Source organism: Bufo bufo, chromosome 6 (assembly GCF_905171765.1).
Source record: "Bufo bufo chromosome 6, aBufBuf1.1, whole genome shotgun sequence".
Classification (NCBI taxonomy): Eukaryota; Metazoa; Chordata; class Amphibia; order Anura; family Bufonidae; genus Bufo; species Bufo bufo.
The window spans coordinates 77,543,589-77,566,994 of record NC_053394.1 but is presented as its reverse complement, the minus strand read 5'-3'; the positions used below and the strand labels follow the sequence as shown (position 1 = coordinate 77,566,994).

The 23,406-nt window shown below is 42.7% G+C and overlaps 1 protein-coding gene across 1 annotated transcript; it reads left to right on the top strand.

The window, feature by feature from the left end:
- Window positions 1-3,086: 3,086 nt before the first annotated feature.
- LOC121003325 (intelectin-1-like) lies at window positions 3,087-14,625 on the top strand. Its single transcript, XM_040435064.1, has 7 exons — window positions 3,087-3,153; window positions 3,722-3,865; window positions 4,740-4,987; window positions 5,078-5,236; window positions 14,035-14,155; window positions 14,231-14,334; window positions 14,473-14,625. The coding sequence occupies exons 1-7, from the start codon at window positions 3,087-3,089 to the stop codon at window positions 14,623-14,625; spliced, it is 996 nt and encodes a 331-aa protein (XP_040290998.1).
- The last annotated feature ends 8,781 nt before the right edge of the window (window positions 14,626-23,406 follow it).

Sequence of the window (23,406 nt, the reverse complement as noted above, 5' to 3'; positions counted from 1 at the left end):
TAATTGAGGCCTAGTCTGGTTCAGGCCGTGTGAGATACACCCTTTACATACTGTTGTTCTATTCTACTATTAATTAAACACCCATTTAGGGCAAGAACCTAAATTCGAGAAATATGAGGAGAGCGTCAAATAAGGGATGTGGCCCAGGTCGTGGTGCTGCTAGTGGAGCTCCTGTTGCAGGGAGAGGACGTGATCGATCTGTGCCAGCTACACGCACAAGTGAAACCCCTTCCTCGGGTGCGAGTAGGCAACATAACCTGCAGCGGTATTTGGTCGGGCCTAATGCGGCTCTACGAATGGTGAAGCCTGAACAAGTACAGTAGATTGGGTTGCTGACAGTGGATCCAATTCCTTCCCATTGTCTCCCATCCAGTCTCCTGCTGAAAGACCACAGTTGGCACCTGCAGCCGATGTCCATCAGTCTTAGTGTCTTAGTTTCACTGGTTTTGGTTTACAGTATGCACTGCTTAGTAAAAATTAAATGTCTGTTACCTTTACTATGCATGTCAGTGCAATTAAAGTGATATAAAGTGTATAAATAAATAAATAAATAAATATATATATATATATATATATATATATATACACACACGCACACTAAAATTTTCTGCTATGTATGTTTAAAACTATTCTATATTCTCCATTTTATAAATTTTTCCAATAAGTATATATACAGTACAGACCAAAAGTTTGGACACACCTTCTCATTCAAAGAGTTTTCTTTATTTTCATGACTATGAAGGCATCAAAACTATGAATTAACACATGTAGAATTATATACATAACAAACAAGTATGAAACAACTGAAAATATGTCATATTCTAGGTTCTTCAAAGTAGCCACGTTGTGCTTTGATTACTGCTTTGCACACTCTTGGCATTTTCTTGATGAGCTTCAAGAGGTAGTCCCCTGAAATGGTCTTCCAACAGTCTTGAAGGAGTTCCCAGAGATGCTTAGCACTTGTTGGCCCTTTTGCCTTCACTCTGCGGTCCAGCTCACCCCAAACCATCTCGATTGGGTTCAGGTCCGGTGACTGTGGAGGCCAGGTCATCTGGCGAAGCACCCCATCACTCTCCTTCATGGTCAAATAGCCCTTACTTTCAAAGTTTTACCAATTTTTCAGCTGACTGACCTTCATTTCTTAAAGTAATGATGGCCACTCGTTTTTCTTTACTTAGCTGCTTTTTTCCTGCCATAATACAAATTCTAACAGTCTATTCAGTAGGACTATCAGCCTGACTTCTCCTCAACGCAACTGATGGTCCCAACCCCATTTATAAGGCAAGAAATCCCACTTATTAAACCTGACAGGGCACACCTGTGAAGTGAAAACCATTTCAGGGGACTACCTCTTGAAGCTCATCAAGAGAATGCCAAGAGTGTGCAAAGCAGTAATCAAAGCAAAAGGTGGCTACTTTGAAGAACCTAGAATATGACATATTTTCAGTTGTTTCACACTTGTTTGTTATGTATATAATTCCACATGTGTTAATTCATAGTTTTGATGCCTTCAGTGTGAATCTACAATTTTCATAGTCATGAAAATAAAGAAAACTCTTTGAATGAGAAGGTGTGTCCAAACTTTTGGTCTGTACTGTATGTGCTGCCACCCCCAATACTGTACTGAAGAAATAGTCCCCCTGGAAATACTACTACCACACAGATACCCCCGCTTACTGCCCGCAGTTCAGCTAATGTCCCCATAATGTATGCCAGTATAAAATACCCCTTTAAAGTGCCCCAGTAAATGCCCTCATAGTGGTCCTCTCCCCCTTCCCCATAGTGTCCCCATAATATGCCAGTAAAAAAAATGCCCCTTCTTAGTGCCCCCAGCAGATGCCCCTATAGTGCTTCTTTCCCCCATAATGTGCCAGTAAAAAAATGCCCCTTCTTAGTGCCACCAGATGCCCCAATAGTGCTCCACTAGCCCATAGTGCCCCCAAATAATGCCCCATAGTGCCACTCTCCCCTATAGTGCCTCCCATAATGTGCCAGTAAGAAATGCCACCTTAGTGCCACCAGATGCCATAGTGCCCCCATAATGTGCCAATAAAAATAGGCCCCTTTAGAGCCCCCACTTCCCCATAGTGCCCCCAAATAATGCCCCAATAGTGCCACTAGATGCCCCATAGTGCTGCTCTCCCCTATAGTGCCCCCCATAATGTGCAAATAAAAAAAAGCCCCTTTAGAGCCCCCATAGTGCTCCTCTCCCCATGGTGCCCCCCCATAATGTGCCAGTAAGAAATGCCCCCATAGTGCCACCCCCAAAATGGGCAAGAAATTCTCTTCCGGCCTGTGTCCCCCGCTGTGTGCTGCCCGGCTCAGGTGGCGCGATGATAATGACGCCATCGCACCGCCTGAGCCGGCCTCTGATAGGCTGCAGGCATTAGTGCATGCGGCCTATCAGAAGAACAGGGAAGGGAGATGCCTCTCCCTCCCCTTCCCCCACCGCAGCACAGCCATCTGTATCGCTGTCCTGAGGACGGCGATACAGATGAATATGGAGATGAGCGCTTTCACAATGGAAGCGTTCATCTCCTACTAGCCCCCACCGCCGCGGGCAAGTATAACTAGGGCCGCGCCGCCTCTGGTGATCGGCAGTGCAGCCCTGAGGGATAAAACAAAATTTTTATTCACTAGTGCGCCACTGCCAGGCCAGCATAACATTTGAGGCACTGGACAAAACATCCGGGGCTCAAGGCCCGAATGTTTTGACCTAATAACACCACTGACTAAATGAATGTCCTTGTATATCAAATGTCACATATTCCCAAAACAATTAGAAAACCACCAATCTTTGTTAAATTGTCATTGATGCCTTCTTTAATTCCCCCATAAAGCAGAATATAAAGCAACCCAAGACTTTTCTATTGGTCAGTGAAAGAAAGTAGTTGAGCTGGTTTAACCACAATCATGCTATAAAAGCTGACAAATTTCTGAGGAATCAGAGACCTTCAGTGTCACATTGGAAGTGCCTCTGAGTTGGTAAGACTATTTTTGTTATATCAGGGCATTATCACGCATTATTGTATTGCATGTATTATTACAATATCAACTTGCATTTGTATCTTTTTCTTTAGTGGAAAATGTGGTTGCAAAAGCTGGTAGTCCTTATTTTGGCACTCTCTGGAGTATACTCCAATTGTTGTGAGTATTTTTGGCTTAGATTTTAGGTTGGAAAGGATGACATATGGAATTATTTAACTCATTTGTGACAATATATATTTGTTCATTGAAAGTTGCACTTCTGGGACCCCCACAATTACTAGAAAGGGGCAGCGAGTCCCTGAGTACTGGACTTGTCTATTCCACCTGCCCCATTGAGAATTAAGAGAATGGCCGAGTACATACTTGACTGCCACTCCATTCAAACTGCTATCCTTCTCTTTGGATAGGTGATAAATGTTGACTGTGGGAAAATTCCTTTAAGGCTGAGTTCACACTTCAGTTATTTCCATCAGTTATTGTGAGCCAAAACCCGTGGTGAAGCCTACACAGAGTTCAGATATAATGGAAAGATTTTCCCCTGTTCTCTGTTCTTTACCCACACCTAGTTTTGGCTTACAATAACTGATGGAAATAATTGATCAAAAACCTGAAGTGTGAACTTAGGCTAAGTCACTGGTTAACGTACAGTACAACAATTTGTATATTTTTTACTCAATGTTGTGTAAAGGGGAACCCAATCTAATAAAGTACACTAACCTATATTTTTTAGATGATGCCTCTATCTCCGAGAAGAAACTAAATATTCTGAACCTGTTGGCGTGCTGGGATGAAAGCGACTATGGGTCTTATTGTGGGAGTCCTACTGGTGGGTACAGGAGCTGCAAGGAAATCAAGAACTTTGACAAATGTGCAAAAGGTGAGGATATACACTATGTAAATGTACAGTGCAAATACAAGCAATTTTTAAAATTCTAATTTTTACAAGTTTTTTTTAAAACACTAAGGGGAGCTCACTGTCTGTCATGCCCTGCTCAGGTTATGTGCGGAGGTCTGCCAGGTTAGCAGCACGTGTGTAGCCTTTTGTTTTTGTTTTGGAGTTGAGCTGTATCCGCCTCCCTTCAGGTGCACTAGGTGGGGTCGTTGGTATGAGTTTAAATTATGCCACCTCCCAGTGTCCTGTGTGGGTTATAGCTTCTGTCTTGCAGTGGAAGGAAGGAAGGAAGGATTTGCTGTTCCTGCTCAAGTAACAAGATAAGTTGGTTTGTTTTTTCTTGTAGTTGTCTGTCTAGGCTGTTAGAAAGACGCCTGCCCCTCCAGGTCCTGAGGGAGCAGGCTGCCTCTTTCCCCCTTTCACCATCTTAGGGATTTTAGGGAATCATCACCCTAGGCACGGGGACACGTTCATTCCTACCTTCAGGGTCTGAACGTGGGCATAGTAGTCTAGGGAGAGCTGGTAGGGATTTGTCAGGATGTGACCTTTATCCCCAGCTTCTTGCCTAGACACTTGTTTGGTGGTATACTGTGTATCTTGTATCCTGTCCAGCGTGACACTCACAGATCGTGCGATTCCATGAAGAAAAAGTTATTGCTAAATACAATACCACAGTAGCATTCGGCATTTTGGCAGTTTTATTGTCCTCTTGTCATAACAATAAAATCTGACTAAAGCAATTATATAGCTCTATAAAAATAAAAAATAATAGCATACTGTATAAATCCATTGTTTATTCTAGCCATGGTCCAGAGAAAAGTTGTGCACCATTTAAAGTGATTTTTCTTTTTATTTGTAGATGGGATATATACGCTAACCACTAAAGATGGAGTGTCTTACCAGACCTACTGTGATATGACAACCAATGGAGGAGGTTGGACATTGGTGGCAAGTATCCATGAAAACAATATGTATGGTAAATGTACTGTGGGAGATCGCTGGTCCAGCCAGGGAGGAGATGATATCAACAACCCCAAAGGAGATGGCAACTGGGCCAACTATGCCACCTTTGGTCTACCTGATGGCGCTACGAGCGATGATTATAAGGTAAAGAGGCAGATTTATTCATATTAAATTGTAATCTTCATTAATCCTGTGTAATCTGATCTACACTTTTACTCTTGTTTGTCTTAATAGAATCCTGGCTATTATGATCTTACTGCTAAAGACCTGGGCTTGTGGCACGTTCCCAATGATACACCCTTGTCACAGTGGAGGGATGCCTCTCTTCTGAGATACCGCACAGACAATGGCTTCTTTACGCAAGAAGGTGGTAACCTCTTCAACCTGTACAAAGTAAGTCCTTTAACAAACGTAGAAATATGCTACGGATTGGCCATAGACCTTACAGGGAAATTTCCTGGTGGGCCGATGCCCAGGGGCCGCCTAAGCCCCCCTTTCTGCCACTGGCTTGGTACATAATGAGCTATCAGTGGTATCTATTGGCCAACACAGGGAAAGCTTTTGAGGCAATATATTGTGCTGCACTGTGGTATATGGTATTTTGTGCAATAGGCACTTTTTGTCTAACTTTGCAATCAAGATCACTGAAGCTAGTATATGTACCCCTTAAAACGTCACTTTTAATATAGCATTTTAAAAAATATAACCCACAAACAAACAAACATATTAAATTAAAAATATGTGGTAGGGGACAAATAACCCAGTAGAACTTAGGAAAATGGAACAAGGCACATGGGAAAGGATTACCGCTATGCGGTTACTCACAATACTGTTGGTGGAGTAAGGGTGATGATGGCAAATGACTAATGAGGTCACTGCAGGTTCTCCCTGTGAACGATATCACATCCAGAATGGTGATCCATCGGTTATTCCAGGATGTCAGTTAGATGTTAGTCAGGAAAACCAAACTTATTAATGAAAGAAGATGAGCAAATTGACATAAGCTTGTAGGCACTATGGGAAACTATCCCTAAAAACCTACACTCTCCCTACCTACAAGCGGGACGGCTCTCCAATAGGGGGGGCAGTCTCACTTATAAGAATCTGTGCCCTGGAATTAGAATCCCTGCCTAGATAATTTCCCAATGGCAATAGAGCCTACGAGGAAAATAAGTCTTAAAGGTGTCCCATCTCCACTGCAAACGTCTCCCCATGCGTTTCCCCGACTAAGATAAAGCGGTTCATCATGGGAGAATCCAGGAAGCACAATGCCTATGGCAGGATGGAAGCCAATGTAATGGCCTGCGGTGCGCATAAATTGGCACCGCAGGGTTAAATACCCTCTAACCTGGTATGTCCGCGTTCCACTGTTGCAGCTGCGCACGCGCGTAGAGGGTGCACATTGATGACATCAGAGTATGCCCCCGAAGTCTCGTCGAGGATCTCGAAAAACACTGCGCATGCGCAGGAACTGGGTGAGACCCTTATACAACGGGTCTCACGATAGTTGGAGGGCAGGTTGATAAAATGAATGCGGGAAGACGCTGACTTGTGCGTCAACATACCCATGGCAACCTAGTAAGATACTCAGTGTCCAATGTGCGAACTCTGGTGTTATAGGGTAAATATAACAACAGGAAATAAATAAACCTTTGTTAGCATTGGCTCAAGAAGGGTGGGTATGTAAAGCGAGTGGATATAGGTAGCTCCATATATGTGTTTAAAATATAAACAAAAAATGAAGAAGACATCTAAAAGATAGATACCACTCTCAAAAATAATTATAGGTGGAAATTAGATCAATCATGGGATAAAATAAATCCAAACGGACCAATGATACAGTCAACACTAAATGGAAACACCTGATGTTTTACAGTTGGCAAAATCCCAAATATTATATTCTTTTTGTGCGACAACGCTCAAGAATTTCTTAGTGGTGTCGATATACGGATAAGCAATACAGCCACTACATCTAAACATACCACAGATCTTTCTCTCAAGCCAAGTACCCTGCTGTTTTGGGGGTGAGTAATGACTATGCACAAGGCGATCTCTTAGAGATCTACCTCTTCTATAGGAGAGTGCGGGATAATCCGGTAAAATATCTCTCAAATCGTGGTCCATTTTAAGAATATCCCAATATCTATTAAGGATACCGCGTACCTTCCTACTCTTTCTGTCAAAGGTCGCTATAATACATAACAGTGATTTATTCTCGTCGTTCTTATTAACTAACCGTGGGACCAGGAGTTCAGACCTATCCTTGTGCAGGGCACAATTAAATGCCTCTGACAGAACCTGCTGTGGATAACCCCTCTGTGTCAATCTATTCTGTAGGTCTCTTGCTTGATTGTGAAAGTAGTTAACGGTGGAACAATTTCTACGGATACGCAGGTATTGTCCCTTCGGTATACCTCGCCGCAAGCTAGTGGGATAGTGGCTTTCCCAGCGAAGGAGACTGTTCGTGGCCGTGGGCTTTCTATATGTCTGTTTGAATGACACCATCCTGCAACCTGATGTCCAAATCCAAAAAGGATATATGATCACATTGAGTTCATGTGTAAAATGCATCCCTATATTGTTTGTGTTAAGGGTCAGCATAAATTCCTGAAAGTCCTCTCTGGAGCCACTCCATGGGACAAATATGTCATCTATGAAGCAGCCCCAGAAAGTGATAAAGGGGGTCCACCACTGGTCATCAGCGAACACCATGGTGTCCTCCCACCAGCCCAGGAACAAAATAGCATACTGTAGGTAGGCGCACAGGCACTACGCTTTGCGGTACCCCTGAGCTGGTGGAAGAACTTGGGGCTAAACAGAAAATAATCACAAAATCATTATGTGGTATACAATGAGTGTCACGTGATTTCATAAAATGTTGAACTGCTGTAAGTCCTTTGTCATGGGGGATATTACTATATAAGGCCTCAACGTCTATGGAGGCAAGAAAGGTGCTACTCTCTACCACCAGGCCTTCTAGTCTTTTAAGCAGATCCATGGTATCCCTGATATAAGAGGGAATGGCCACAATGAAATCTCTCATTACATTATCAATATACCGTATATCCAAAGAATCTAGTGCACAAGAAAAAGGAAATTGCAGCACTCACCTTCGGATACAAAAACTCTTTATTCTTCCATTAATAAAAGCTGGGTCAGCGGGACAGACAACAGAATGCAAATGTAAAAAATTGGCAACAGCAGTTTTGCGCTTGTATGTGCTTCTTGCATCTTAACAACGTAAATGCCATGAACATGAAATTCACATACAAATATGGAGGTGACAGGTTAGAGTTTCTGGATGTTCTCATATCCACACATGGTGGAGAGTTGTTTGCCGAGGGCTACCGCAAGCCCATGGCACCTAACTGTTAAATTTTTCTAGCTATCACCCGATTCACGTAAAAAAGTCTGTCCTCTATGGTTAGTTTATCAGACTGCAGCGCATCAATGGGACCGAGGAGGGATTCAGGAGACAGGCTTTGGATCTAAGGGGCCACTTGTCTGCTAGGGGCTATCCCTCAGCCCTATTGAATCAGGCCCTTTCTAGGGTTACTGATGCGAGTTCAGAAAAATCCGCAGAAAGACAACAAGTTAAAAAAGAAGGGCGTATTACTTCAAAACCTTTTGTTTTCTCATTTAAGTTCAGTTCGATGGCGGCTCTTATTAAAAAAGTAGTGAGGACGCACTGGGAGTTGCTGAAGCAGGACGAGAGCTTGGAGAGTATAAGGGATATTCGCCCGTTAATTGCGTTTAGAAAATGTCCTACTCTGAAGGACAGGTTGGTTCGTAGTCGCTTCACTGTACGTTGGACGACTACGTGGCTACACAGTCTTTAGCCTAAGGGCAATAGACGCTGTGGAAACTGTTTGTTCTGTGCCTTTAACCCCCAGTGGGACGTGTTGTCCTTTGGGGGTTTGAGGCACAGGGTGAACACATTGATTACTTGCCGAACGAAGTTTGTGGTGTATGTAATATCTTGTATATGCGGGAGATTCTATATTGGGAAAACCATCCGCAGTGTGTTAGAGAGGTTCTGTGACCATCTACAGTCAGGTCCATAAATATTGGAACATCGACACAATTCTAACATTTTTGGCTCTATACACCACCACAATGGATTTGAAATAAAACGAACAAGATGTGCTTTAACTGCAGACTGTCGGCTTTAATTTGAGGGTATTTACATCCAAATCAGTAATGGGACACAATAATAAGTAATGGGACACAGTAATAATCATAAATCAAACTTTCACTTTTTAATACTTGGTTGCAAATCATTTGCAGTCAATTACAGCCTAAAGTCTGGAACGCATAGACATCACCAGACGCTGGGTTTCATCCCTGGTGATGCTCTGCCAGGCCTCTACTGCAACTGTCTTCAGTTCCTGCTTGTTCTTGGGGCATTTTCCCTTCAGTTTTGTCTTCAGCAAGTGAAATGCATTCTCAATCGGATTCAGGTCAGGTGATTGACTTGGCCTTTGCATAACATTCCACTTCTTTCCCTTAAAAAACTCTTTGGTTGCTTTTGCAGTATGCTTTGGGTCATTGTCCATCTGCACTGTGAAGTTCTGAGTTCTGAAGCATTTGGCTTAATATGAGCAAATAATATTGCCCGAAACACTTCAGAATTCATCCCGCTGCTTTTGTCAGTAGTCACATCATCAATAAATACAAGAGAACCAGTTCCATTGGCAACCATACATGCCCACGCCATGACACTACCACCACCATGCTTCACTGATGAGGTGGTATGCTTAGGATCATGAGAAGTTCCTTTCCTTCTCCATACTCTTCTCTTCCCATCACTCTGGTATAAGTTGATCTTGGTCTCATCTGTCCATAGGATGTTTTTCCAGAACTGTGAAGGCTTTTTTAGACGTCGTTTGGCAAACTCTAATCTGGCCTTCCTGTTTTTGAGGCTCACCAATGGTTTACATCTTGTGGTGAACCCTCTGTATTCACTCTGGTGAAGTCTTCTCTTGATGGTTGACTTTGACACACATGCACCTACCTCCTGGAGAGTGTTCTTGATCTGGCCAACTGTTGTGAAGGGTGTTTTCTTCACCAGGAAAATAATTCTTCGGTCATCCACCACAATTGTTTTCCGTGGTCCTACGGGTCTTTTGGTGTTGCTAAGCTCACCGGTGCATTCCTTCTTTTTAAGAATGTTCCAAACAGTTGTTTTGGCCACGCCTAATGTTTTTGCTATCTCTATGATGGGTTTGTTTTGTTTTATCAGCCTAATGATGGCTTGCTTCACTAATAGTGACAGCTCTTTGGATCTCATCTTGAGAGTTGACAGCAACAGATTCCAAATGCAAATAGCACACTTGAAATATACTCTGGACCTTTTATCTGCTCATTGTAATTGGGAAAATGAGGGAATAACACACACCTGGCCATGGAACAGCTGAGAAGCCAAATGTCCCATTACTTTTGGTCCCTTAACAAGTGGGAAGCACATATGCAAACTGTTGTACACCGTTCAGCTGATTTGGATGTAAATACCCTCAAATTAAAGCTAACAGTCTGTAGTTAAAGCACATCTTGTTCATTTCATTTCAAATCCATTATAGAGCCAAAAATGTTAGAATTGTGTCGATGTCCCAATATTTATGGACCTGACTATATATACCCTGTTGACGCCTTTGATTTATGTCCATTTAGTGTTGACCGTATCATTGGTCCGTTTAGATTTATTTGTGCTCATGATTGATCTATCTATCTTTAGATGTCTCCTTCATTTTTTGTTTAAATTTTAAACACATATATGGAGCTACCTATATCCACTCGCTTTACATACCCACCCTTCTTGAGCCAATGCTAACAAAGGTTTATTTATTTCCTGTTGATATATTTACCCTATAACACCAGAGTTCACACATTAGATGCTGAGTATCTTACTAGGTTGCCATGGGTACGGGGACTCACAAGTCAGCGTCTTCCCGCATTCATTTTATCAACCTGCTCTCCAACTATCATGAGACCCATTGTTACGGGTCTCACCCAGGCCCCGCGCATGCACAGTGTTTTTCCAGATCCTCAACGAGACTTCGGGCGTGTACCCTGACGTCATCAACGCGCGTGCGCAGCTGCAACAGTGGGACACGGACCTACCAGGTGAGAGGGTATTTAACCCTGCGGCAGCAATTTATGCATGCCGCAGGCCATTACATTGGCTTCCATCCCGCCATAGCCATTGTGCTTCCTGGATTCTCCCCTGATGAACCGCTTTATCTTAGTCGGATCACCATTCTAGAATGGATATCGTTCACCGGGAAAACCTGCAGTGACTTTATTAGTCATTTGCCATCATCACCAATACTCCACCAACAGTATCATGAGTATCCGCGTAACGGTAATCCTTTCCTATGTGCCTTGTTCCATTTGCCTGAGTTCTACTGGGTTATTTGTCCCCTACCACATATTTTTTTATCTAATATATTTATTTGTTTGTTTGTGGGTTATATTTTTAAAAATTGTAAAATAGATATGGATGGGCACTCATATACGGAGGTATAGGACACAATTTATTGATAAGATTTACAATAAAAATACAATACAATAAAAATACAATATAAGCATGAAAATAAAATATATTTGATTAAAATACAAATGGAGAGTGTTCAGTCCTAACAATAGTGGTCCGCTTAACCTTATTTCAAAGTAACTTTTCATGAGTCTTCCTATTTAATCTTATTTACTTCACATTTCATTCCAAGTATTATTAAAAACAATAAGGCAAAATATTTTACTAATTAAAACTTCTAATTAAAATAAATAAATAAATAAATGCAGGTTTCCACAGCTTTTATATCAGAGGGGTATTCTCCCTTTACCAGCAGGTATTCACAGATTCATTTACAGGCAAAAACGCATATACGGTTTCATTGCGTTTTTATAAAAAATACCTGCGTTTTAATTTCTAACATACTATTTTTAAAAATGCTATATTAAAAGTGACGTTTTAAGGGGTACATATACTAGCTTCAGTTATCTACATTATATACCTATCCTACATTATCTACAAATTCAGTGATTTTTTTTTTTTACTTTACAATCAACTATACCTTTACTTTTTATCATCTATAAGTTAGATGATCACAACTCTGCGGCACTTCCGTGACTGCTTGAGAATAGTCTCACTGAGAGGACTGAAACGTTGCATGATACCGGGTGAATAAACGCACATTCATGGAAGTGCCGCTGATTTTCTTTATTTTTTAGTATTTTTGGGCTTCAGGGATCGCCCTTCAGCCGTTGGCACACCAGCATTTGCTTGATTTACAGCATTGCTCCCTGATTTATTTATATCTCTCATATATATACACTGCTCAAAAAAATAAAGGGAACACTTAAACAACATAATGTAACTCCAAGTCAATCACACTTCTGTGAAATCAAACTGTCCACTTAGGAAGCAACACTGATTGACAATCAATTTCACATGCTGTTGTGCAAATGGGATAGACAACAGGTGGAAATTATAGGCAATTAGCAAGACACCCCCAATAAAGGAGTGGTTCTGCAGGTGGTAACCACAGACCACTTCTCAGTTCCTATGCTTCCTGGCTGATGTTTTGGTCACTTTTTAATGCTGGCGGTGCTTTCACTCTAGTGGTAGCATGAGACGGAGTCTACAACCCACACAAGTGGCTCAGGTAGTGCAGCTTATCAAGGATGGCACATCAATGCGAGCTGTGGCAAGAAGGTTTGCTGTGTCTGTCAGCGTAGTGTCCAGAGCATGGAGGCGCTACCAGGAGACAGGCCAGTACATCAGGAGTTGTGGAGGAGGCCGTAGGAGGGCAACAACCCAGCAGCAGGACCGCTACCTCCACCTTTGTGCAAGGAGGAACAGGAGGAGCACTGCCAGAGCCCTGCAAAAGGACCTCCAGCAGGCCACAAATTTGCATGTGTCTGCTTAAACGGTCAGAAACAGACTCCATGAGGGTGATATGAGGGCCCGACGTCCACAGGTGGGGGTTGTGCTTACAGCCCAACACCGTGCAGGACGTTTGGCATTTGCCAGAGAACACCAAGATTGGCAAATTTGCCACTGGCGCCCTGTGCTCTTCACAGATGAAAGCAGGTTAACACTGAGCACATGTGACAGACGTGACAGAGTCTTGAGATGCCGTGGAGAACGTTCTGCTGCCTGCAACATCCTCCAGCATGACCGGTTTGGCATTGGGTCAGTAATGGTGTGGGGTGGCATTTCTTTGGAGGGCCGCACAGCCCTCCATGTGCTCGCCACAGGTAGCCTGACTGCCATTAGGTACCGAGATGAGATCCTCAGACCCCTTGTGAGACCATATGCTGTCTTGGCCCTGGGTTCCTCCTAATGCAAGACAATGCTAGACCTCATGTGGCTGGAGTGTGTCAGCAGTTCCTGCAAGACGAAGGCATTGATGCTATGGACTGGCCCGCCCGTTCCCCAGACCTGAATCCAATTGAGCACATCTGGGACATCATGTCTCGCTCTATCCATCAACGTCACGTTGCACCACAGACTGTGCAGGAGTTGGCAGATGCTTTAGTCCAGGTCTGGGAGGAGATCCCTCAGGAGACCGTCCGCCCCCTCATCAGGAGCATGCACAGGCGTTGTAGGGAGGTCATACAGGCACGTGAAGGCCACATACACTACTGAGCCTAATTTTGACTTGTTTCAAGGACATTACATCAAAGTTGGATCAGCCTGTAGTGTGTTTTTCCACTTTAATTTTGAGTGTGACTCCAAAACCAGACCTCCATGGGTTGAAAAATTTTATTTCCATTTTTTTATTTTTGTGTGATTTTGTTGTCAGCACATTCAATTATGTAAAGAACAAAGTATTTCATAAGAATATTTAATTAATTCAGATCTAGGATGTGTTATTTTTGTGTTCCCTTTATTTTTTTGAGAAGTGTATATATATTATATATTATTTTTTTTTATATCTGTTTATTGCCGGGAGTTAGACTCCTGACAGTCTGATATTGAGGATAAGCTATCAATATATAAATTATAGAAAAGCCCATTAATACTATTTGGAAAGTCGTTTTACAGAAGGAATAAAAAAAATTGGTTGCAAAACTGTACATACCATTCAAAACATGGATTAGAATGCTAACAATTGTCCTATGACAGATTGGACAGATTGTGAACCTTTTAGTATCATGTAAACATAATCTTTTTGATTATCTCTTAGAAATACCCAGTAGTATATAATGCTGGTGCCTGTCCTGACCAAAATGGACCTGCTGTTCCTGTAGTGTATGACTTTGGAAGTGCTGAGAAGACAAAGTCATATTATTCACCCAAAGGAGAAAGTAAGATCCTGTATAATTATATTGTAATATAATGCACAGTGAAGAGGACCTTCATACTGATAACTGTTTCTGCAGATGAGTTCACTGCTGGTTATGTCCAGTTTCGGGTTATAAATACGGAAAGAGCTGCCCTGGCTCTGTGTGCAGGAGTGAAGGTGACAGGATGCAATGCAGAACATGTAAGTATTAGAACTGGCTAAACTCCATTCGTACAACTTATCTGTCGATAAATTGTATAGGTTTAAGGCTCCAGTAATACTGAGTATGTTGTGTTACACCCAAAGCAAATAGCAGATCTAATCTTCTTACACTTCCAGCATTGCATTGGTGGAGGAGGCTACATCCCAGATACATTCCCCAAGCAGTGTGGTGACTTTGCAGCATTTGACGCCGATGGTTATGGAAAACATATTGGATGGAGTAGCACCAAGGAGATAACTGAAGCAGCCGTCCTCCTATTCTATCAATAATGTATGCAGGTTATCTATTATGTTCCCATATTTAAAATAAATATATATGCAAATTGCATTTCCATAAATCCCTGAAGCATTTTTACACTTTCTTGAAACTAGAAAATGTTGGGAAAAGAAAATATTAAAATGACTATGACCTGTAAGAGTTTTTTGTTTTTTTTCATGAAGGTTTAAGTAAAGAAGAGAAATGTGTAAATTGGCAGATTGTGATAGAGTTACGTGAAGTAGTTTGAGCAGCAATGGACAAGAGGTACAATAAAGACTGGACAAAGCTGAAGGCAACATTAAAGAAACATATAGAAACATAGAATGTGTCGGCAGATAAGAACCATTTGGCCCATCTAGTCTGCCCAATATACTGAATACTATGAATAGCCCCTGGCCCTATCTTATATGAAGGATGGCCTTATGCCTATCCCATGCATGCTTCAACTCCTCCACTGTATTTGCAGCTACCACTTCTGCAGGAAGGCTATTCCATGCATCCACTACTCTCTCAGTAAAGTAATACTTCCTGATATTACTTTTAAACCTTTGCCCCTCTAATTTAAAACTATGTCCAATTGTAGCAGTTTTTCTTCTTTTAAATATTCTCTCCTCTTTTACCTTGTTGATTCCCTTTATGTATTTAAAAGTTTCTATTATATCCCCTCTGTCTCGTCTTTCTTCCAAGCTATACATGTTAAGGTCCTTTAATCTTTCCTGGTAAGTTTTATCCTGCAATCCATGTACCAGTTTAGTAGCTCTTCTCTGAACTCTCTCCAAAGTATCAATATCCTTCTGGACATATTGTCTCCAGTACTGCGCACAATACTCCAAATTAGGTCTCACTAGTGCTCTGTAGAGCGGCATGAGCGCCTCCCTCTTTCTACTGGTAATGCCTCTCCCTATACACCCAAGCATTCTGCTAGCATTTCCTGCTGCTCTATGACATTGTCTGCCTTCCTTTAAGTCTTCTGAAATAATGACCCCTAAATTCCTTTCCTCAGATACTGAGGTTAGGACTGTATCACTGATTTTATATTCTGCTCTTGGGTTTTTACGCCCCAGGTGCATTATCTTGCACTTATCAACATTAAATTTTAGTTGCCAGATTTTTGACCATTCCTCTAGTTTTCCTAAATTCTTTTCCATTTGGTGTATCCCTCCAGGAACATCAACCCTGTTACAAATCTTTGTGTCATCAGCAAAAAGACACACCTTACCATCGAGGCCTTCTGCAATTTCGCTGATAAAGATATTAAACAATATGGGTCCCAGAACAGATCCCTGAGGTACCCCACTGGTAACAAGACCATGGTCTGAATATACTGCATTGACTATAACCCTCTGTCTGTCCCTCAGCCACTGCCTAATCCATTCAACAATATGGGAGTCCAAGCACAAAGACTGCACTTTATTGATAAGCCTTCCATGTGGGACAGTATCAAAAGCCTTACTAAAGTCAAGATAAGCGATGTCTACTGCACCTCCGCCATCTATTATTTTATTCACCCAATGAAAAAAATAATAATCGCTAAGATTAGTTTGACATGATCTCCCTAAAGCAAGCCCATAAACCCATGCTGTTTTTCATCTTTCAATCCATGGGATTTTAGATATTCCACAATCCTCTCCTTAAGTATGGTTTCCATTAATTTCCCCACTATTAATGTCAGGCTTACTGGCCTATAGCTGCCTGATTCCTCCCTACTACTGATGGACGAACATCTGCCGGGACGGTTCGCAAACACGATCAAATGTTCGCGAACCGCAAGTTCACGGCGGGTCCCATTCATTTTAATGGCAGGCGAACATGAGATACCTCCAGGTCATATTTGCAGCCACAAAATACTTAGTAAATGCGCACACATAGTCCCACAACATGGACACTGACATACCAGAAGTATTAAGCGATTTTACGATCTGCAAGCATTTTTTTTTTATCGGCGAAATTTCGACAAAGTATTAATCGCAAGATCACATGCGTTCTGAAGGCTTGGCGTACAGGAACTGGTTTACCCGGACTAGTTAATAGATGGATGCGATGGTTGGAGCGAAGTTCAACGAGGAAGAGGAAGAACTCCTGGTGACTGTAAGTAATCTTACATTAAAGTAGTGTATTTGATTACATTTCACCTGCATGTCTGAACAATCGCTTTATATGCATAAAGAGTGTTATAAAAAAAATAATAATAATCGCCAGTGTGACCTTCTGCGATTAAAATTTTTCTTAAGTGCACCAAACTTCACATTTTATAAGGGCTCACTAGATATTATTGATTTTTGCACTAAGTATTCCTGTGACATTACACCCTTTATGTTAGGTTACCCTGCAGAGTGGCCGAGCGCACGGCGTCATTGGTTGCTAATGCTAACTCGCTTTGACGCTGTGCGCTTCTTGCCGCCACCACTGTACAGTAATACACTTGTATAGATCATACAAGTGTATCACAGTACAGCGGTGGTGGCCTGGAAGCGCACGTCGTCATAGCAACCAATGACGCCGTGCGCTTGTCCACTCTGCAGGACGGGTCTGTACGGTCCGTAGTTTTGAAAAACAGGCCCGTGTGCATGCACCCTCACTGTTGCGGTTATAGGATGGGATTGTATTACGACTGTATGTGGGTGGGGTCTGAGCTATCAGATACTGTCCAGCTAAGCAGAGATGTACCTGTCTAGTGAAGTGATGGTACGGTATGGGGTGTACAGCTGGTTCGTCTCCCCGGGATGCACCCTGGGTAACTCTAAATTAACCATCAAATACTGGCGGTGCATGCAGCCTAAATCTAATATTTCCACCTCAAAGCATTAAATACTTTTTTCCGTTTACTTGACAAATTTTTTTTCCATACTATTATTTTTAAAAATGGGGATTATATGCTTGCATTTTTCTCTTGCAGCGGATGTTGGTTCGGGGCTACGACAGCACCCAATCCCACACCGAGAAACAGAAGATCGTGCGGGAGTTGGCCTATGAAATGTGGAGCAAAATGGGCCGCACACACCGCCCTCTGGCCATTATAAAGAAATGGTCAGACATGAAGTGAAGACAACCATGTTTCATTAAAAGAATCCGGGACGAAAAATGCCCAGGTACATACGTAAATAACTTTTGTATTTTTTGCCAACACTCTGTAATGTATACAGACTTGACTTTGTTCTTTTTTTTGTTGCCTCACCCCCTGTAATTAACATAGATTGTTTTAGGATTACCATCATGTAATTTGTAGAACATGCCCACAACTTTGACCTTCTTTTAAATTGGTTAATTGTAAAGCAAACAACTAATAGGACAAAATAACAGAAAAGGTCAATGTGCATAACTATTCACCCCCCTAAAGTCAATACTTTGTAGAGCCACCTTTTGCGGCAATCACAGCTCCAAGTCGCTTTGGATAAGTCTCTATGAGCAGTTGCCACATCTTACCACAGGCGTTTTTGCCCATTCCTCCTTGCAATACTGATTCTGCCCCTTCAAATTTGATGGTTTGCGCTTGTGAACAGCAATCTTTAAGTCTGACCACAGATTTTCTATTGGATTGAGATCTGGGCTTTGACTAGGACATTCTAACACATTTATATGTTTCCCTTTAAACCACTTAAGTGTTGCTTCAGCAGTGTGTTTGGGGTCATTGTCCTGCTGAAAGCTGAACCTCCGTCCTAGCCTCAAATCACGCACACCAGTGGGACTGGTTTTGCTCAATAATATCCCTGTTCATCTTTCCCTCAACTCTGACCAGTTTCCCAGTCCCGGCTGCTGAAAAACATCCCCTCCCCACAGCATGATGCTGCCACCACCATGTTTCATTGTGGGAATGATGTTCTTTGAGTGATGTGATGTGTTGTTGGCTTTGTGCCAGACAAGTGACGGACTGAACCATCACTGTGTCTGCAGTAGAAGCCTGAGGCCTAGCATTCTTCCTACAGGCTTTGGACACAGGACTATGGAGACCCCCACTCCGAACTATTTGGTTGAGAGGGAACTATAAACCATGAATTTTTGGTGGAGTTTATAGTCCACATTTTTCGTATTCCCCATTAAAGTAGCATGGTGTGAATCCATAAATGGAATAAGGGTTAACTCTGCTCAGAGACTCCAAATGAATGTGTTGGTTTATTTGTCCCTTTGTCCTATTGTGTTAGTGATAGGATTAAGAAGTAGCCGACTCTGGTGTAGAGAATTATATCATCCTATGATACACTGAGGAGATAATCCCATCCCATAGGTCTCCTCTCGCCCTATTGTTCCATCAAGACACTGTGGAGGGGATGTATTTTTTCATACTGTTAATTTTGGATTGAGTTATGCATCATAAAGCTGGCAGCCACTGCAATTATATATAGATCCCTCCATATTGGAATATCTTTATATCAAATGTTCTTAAGATTTTGGAGTTGTTTATCTAAAATCTGAACATTTTGTGATCACAGACGTTCCTATTCCCTCCATTCGGAAAAGGCGACCGGTGGAGGTTGTGAAGGTAGAGGAGGTGGAGGCCGGACACTCCCAGCCTATCGAGCCACCCCCACCAGATGTGGGAGAAGTGAAGGAGGTGTAAAGTGCTGTACCCTCCAGCACCACCCCATCTCCCAAGACTCAGATGAAGAGGAGATGATCACCAGCCCCCGGCAGGAGGGTAAATATGTGCACATAGCAATATGATTATGTATCCATAGCATGTACATAAACATTAAAAGGGCCTACAATGAGGCAACAACATACACTCTAGTAATACAAAAAGAGAACACTGGCCAATAACTCTTTAATCTACTTTAAAACCATTGATTTAACAAATAAATAACATTAAACTCATTTGAATTATCATTTACTAACAAACAAAACTAAATTATAATGTACTGAAATATAACTAATATACCAAATAATGATCATAAAGATCACTAACTAACGTTTTGAGATTTAAATCGTCAATGTGTATAAAGACTTTAAATAAAAAATAAAAATGTAAACAATAGACAAACAGACATATTTTGTACTGCTGTCTAAATAGCGACTGTCTATATAAAAATATCATACGATATTACCCCTCCGGTGAACAATAAAAAAAAAATTATAATTAAAAATTAAAGCAAAAATATTAATTTATTCAACCTAACATCACTAAAAGTGCAACACCAAGCTAACTAAAGAGGCATTTGCCCCCCAAAATAGTAACAATCAGTCAGTGCATTCTGCTAAAAATGAGACCCAACCGATGCCATATAAAATCAATAATTTGGCTCTCAAAATATGGAGACAGTAAAACATGAATTGTTTTTGGTTCAACAATGCTTTTATTGTGTAAAAGACAATTTACTATAAAATAAGGAAAAATAGTAGCTTTGGCCGCACCTGTAACAACCAGCTGTCTAAAAATATCATACCAAATAACCCCTTAGTTGGACAACTTTTTAAACAAAAATTTACAACTATTTAAAAAGACGAATTTTATGGACAGCTTTTCTCACAAAAAGGTGCAATAGCAAGCAATCATAAAGTCATATCCACCTCAAATTAAAGGTTTAATAAGAGCTGCAAATAATGTTCATTTTTATTTTTTTTCGAACAGGAATGAAGACATTGAAGGCCAAATTGGCCAAATTGCAAAGGGTGCATCTCCATGATATGTGGGCCGTTAATGAGTGCTTGAAGGGCATGGAGGAGAGGCAACACAAGGCCATGAAGGAGGTGCATGAGATTATCATGTTTTTGATGAAATTGCCTTAATTTAAAAAAAATTCTACTAAGTTATATAAATAGTTTGTACAGTTATAACGTGTATTGTGTTTTTTGTAATATTGCTTGTTTTTACTGTAATAGCTCAGCCTAAATCAGCCAGAACTGACAGCAGCCGGTAAATACATGTCAAATACATATAGGGTCCATTCACACGTCTGTTAAATGTGTCCGCAGAAGTAAGTGTCGGCCATTAAAGACCACAAAAATTAGCCGACAGGCGTTCCCCAGACAGCAAATAACTTTGTATTCTGTTGCTGGTGGTACATTAGGCATTCACAGGATAGATAAGTAAGTGTCGGCCATTACAGGCCCCAAAAATTAGGCATTCAACGTACATAAAAGGCATTTTATGCAGCTGTATTTACCGAAGACAAGGACCATAAATTGTAATGGGTGGTGGCAGATATGGGCTGTCATGAGGAATTTTAAACAAACATGGTCTACTGTTCACATGTGTTGAATTCCTCAGAGATCCATGCCTCATTCATTTTTAGAAATGTGAGGTAGTCAACAGTCGCGAGCTAGGCGAGTCCGCTTATCAGTCACGATCCCCCCCAGCTGCGCTGAACGTCCTTTCGGACAAGACACTTGATGAGGGGCAAGCCAACAGTTCCATTGCAAATTGTGCAAGTTCTGGCCAGAGGTCAAGCCTGCCCACCCAGTAGTCCAGGGGTTCATCAATTCTCAGTGTCACAACTGAGGATGGGGGAAACCCTCAGCCGTGCGATATTCTGAAGATGCCCGTTCGCTACTCGGCCAGGACAACAGAATTAGGGAGCAGGTCACCTCCTAATGCGTCCCTAACACTGACCCTGTCTCCTAGCCGTATGAGCCGACCCCGATGGTAGGAGGGCTCATACTCTGGAACCTAATAGTCCCTAGAAGCCCTCAGACTGGCCCTGAACTAGGCGGAGGGTAAGACTACCTATTCCTCCTAGGCACGGAGGAACAGGAGTCTCACTGGCCAAGCAGTATCAAGAAGCAGGGAGAAGGGGAACAAGAACAGACCTATGAATATGACAGGTGAGCCAAACAGTTCCACACTAACCTGCCACAGCCTTGCTGACTGGAACCCGTGCTCAGAAACGCTGTCCACACAAACATTAGACAAACAGCACACACATAAGAACACAGAGGAACCAGGACATCCATAGCTGCAATAAAAACCAAAAGTATAGGACATCAACTAAACATCAGGGATTTGGATTTATGACCGGAAGGGTGGCCCTTACTGGAAGGATGGTAACAGGATACCAGGAGGACGACTCCAGCAACATGCCTGGAGTACCCCTCAAGCTTCTGAGATCCAGCAGGAAGCTAAATAACCAAAGCGGCCACACCCACACGCACACTAGGAAAGGAGCTTAACCCTTCCATCACCAAACCAGGTAAGTGTCACTTAAAGGGGAAGTGTACAGACATCAAACTCCCTTTCACCAAACATAAAAAGTGAACACTAAAACCACACGTTGCCAGAGGCAACCGCATGCCGTGACAGCGAGTGCCTAGCAACCACTCAGGTCGCTCAAATGCCAACAACCTTATGCTGCCAGCGGCAACCACACGTGAGGCAAGATACAGAGCCCACACCTGTTGAAGACAACATAAGACAAACCGCTGACAACAGCATGCGAACCAAGGAGTCACGACCACAACCATGGTCGTGACACTCAGAGCGTCCAAATCGGCCGTTAAACCGATGTAGTCGGACACCTGCCGGTTCTAGGCATTCCCTGAGCCTGAATACGGAGGACAGCTGTCAATGGGTCGGCTGAAAGATTGTTCTCATATCAGAAGTGACCAACACATCTTCAAACCGTCCTCTTCTTGCAGTCGCTGTTGTATTGGTACCCACAACTGTTTCTCTGTGAGTGGAAACTCCTCTGCCAGCGCCCAAAAAAGCAGAAGGCAGCATTTCTCTAAGCAAGGCCTGGAAGTGCTGCATCCTGACAACCCTCTGTGATGGTGGTAACATTTCCGCCATTTTTTGTTTGTAACGGGGGTCTAAATACGTTGCCACCCAGTACTGGTCCTTGCCCTTTATGCTTTTTATACGGGGGTCCCTCTTAAAAGACTGGAGCATGAAGGCTCCCATTTGCACTAAACTGGAAGCGTTGTAGTGGCCTGGCTCCTGCTCATCATCCAGGATAATGTCATCCTCGTTCTCCTCCCCCCATCCACGGACAACACGAGGGATCCCAGAAAGGTTTAAAGCATGCTCTTCTTGATACTCCTCCTCCCTGACACCATCCTCCTCTGACTCCTCTTCAGACTCCTGTTGTTGACTTGTCTCAGATGGAGTAGCCTCCCCTGGGAATTCCTCCAGCATTGCTACTTCCTCATCTTCCTGCTTCTCGACGGCTTGATCAATGACACGACGTAACGCTCCAGAAAGAAGGCAAAAAGGTACGATGTCACTGATGGCGGCCTGGCTGCGACTGACCAGTTTGATGATCTCTTCAAATGGCCGCAGAAGTCTGCATGGGTCGCGCAAGAGCAGGCACTGGAGCGGTGAAAAAAAACCAAGCTCCCAGAACCTGTCCTGCCGCAGAGTTCGTACAGGTAGACGTTAACTGCACATTTCTGCAGGAGCAAACTATCGAGCATATACAAGGTTGAGTTCCATTGCGTCGGGCAGTCACAAATAAGACGTCTGACGGGCAGGTTGTGTCGCCGCTGGATTTCAGCAAGGCGAGCCATGCCGCGTAAGATCTTCTGAAATGGCCCGCGATTTTCCTGGCCTGCCGCAAGACGTCCTGGACCCGGGGAATTTGACAACGAATCGCTGCACGACCAAGTTCAGGATGTGTGCCATGCACGGCACGTGTGTAATTTTGCCCTGTTTCAGCGCGCTCAGCAGATTGGCACCGTGGTCGCACACCACATTACCAACTGTCAAATTGAGCGGTGTTAGCCACTGATCTGCCTGTGAACGCAAAGCTGAAAGGAGTGCAGGACCGGTGTGGCTCTTGGCTTCCAGGGACAACAAACGCAGCACAGCATGACAACGTCTAACCTGGCATGTTGAATAGGTTCTGGGGATCTTGGTTGGTGCAGCG

Bases quoted from the DNA above. Each gene is read 5' to 3' on its own strand.
- LOC121003325 (XM_040435064.1), top strand. From the start codon at position 3,087: ATGTGGTTGCAAAAGCTGGTAGTCCTTATTTTGGCACTCTCTGGAGTA. The intron at 3,154-3,721 runs ATTTTTGGCTTA...ATTTTTTAGATG, and splicing joins ATACTCCAATTGTTGTGAGT to ATGCCTCTATCTCCGAGAAG. The intron at 14,156-14,230 runs GTAAGATCCTGT...CTGTTTCTGCAG, and splicing joins TTATTCACCCAAAGGAGAAA to ATGAGTTCACTGCTGGTTAT.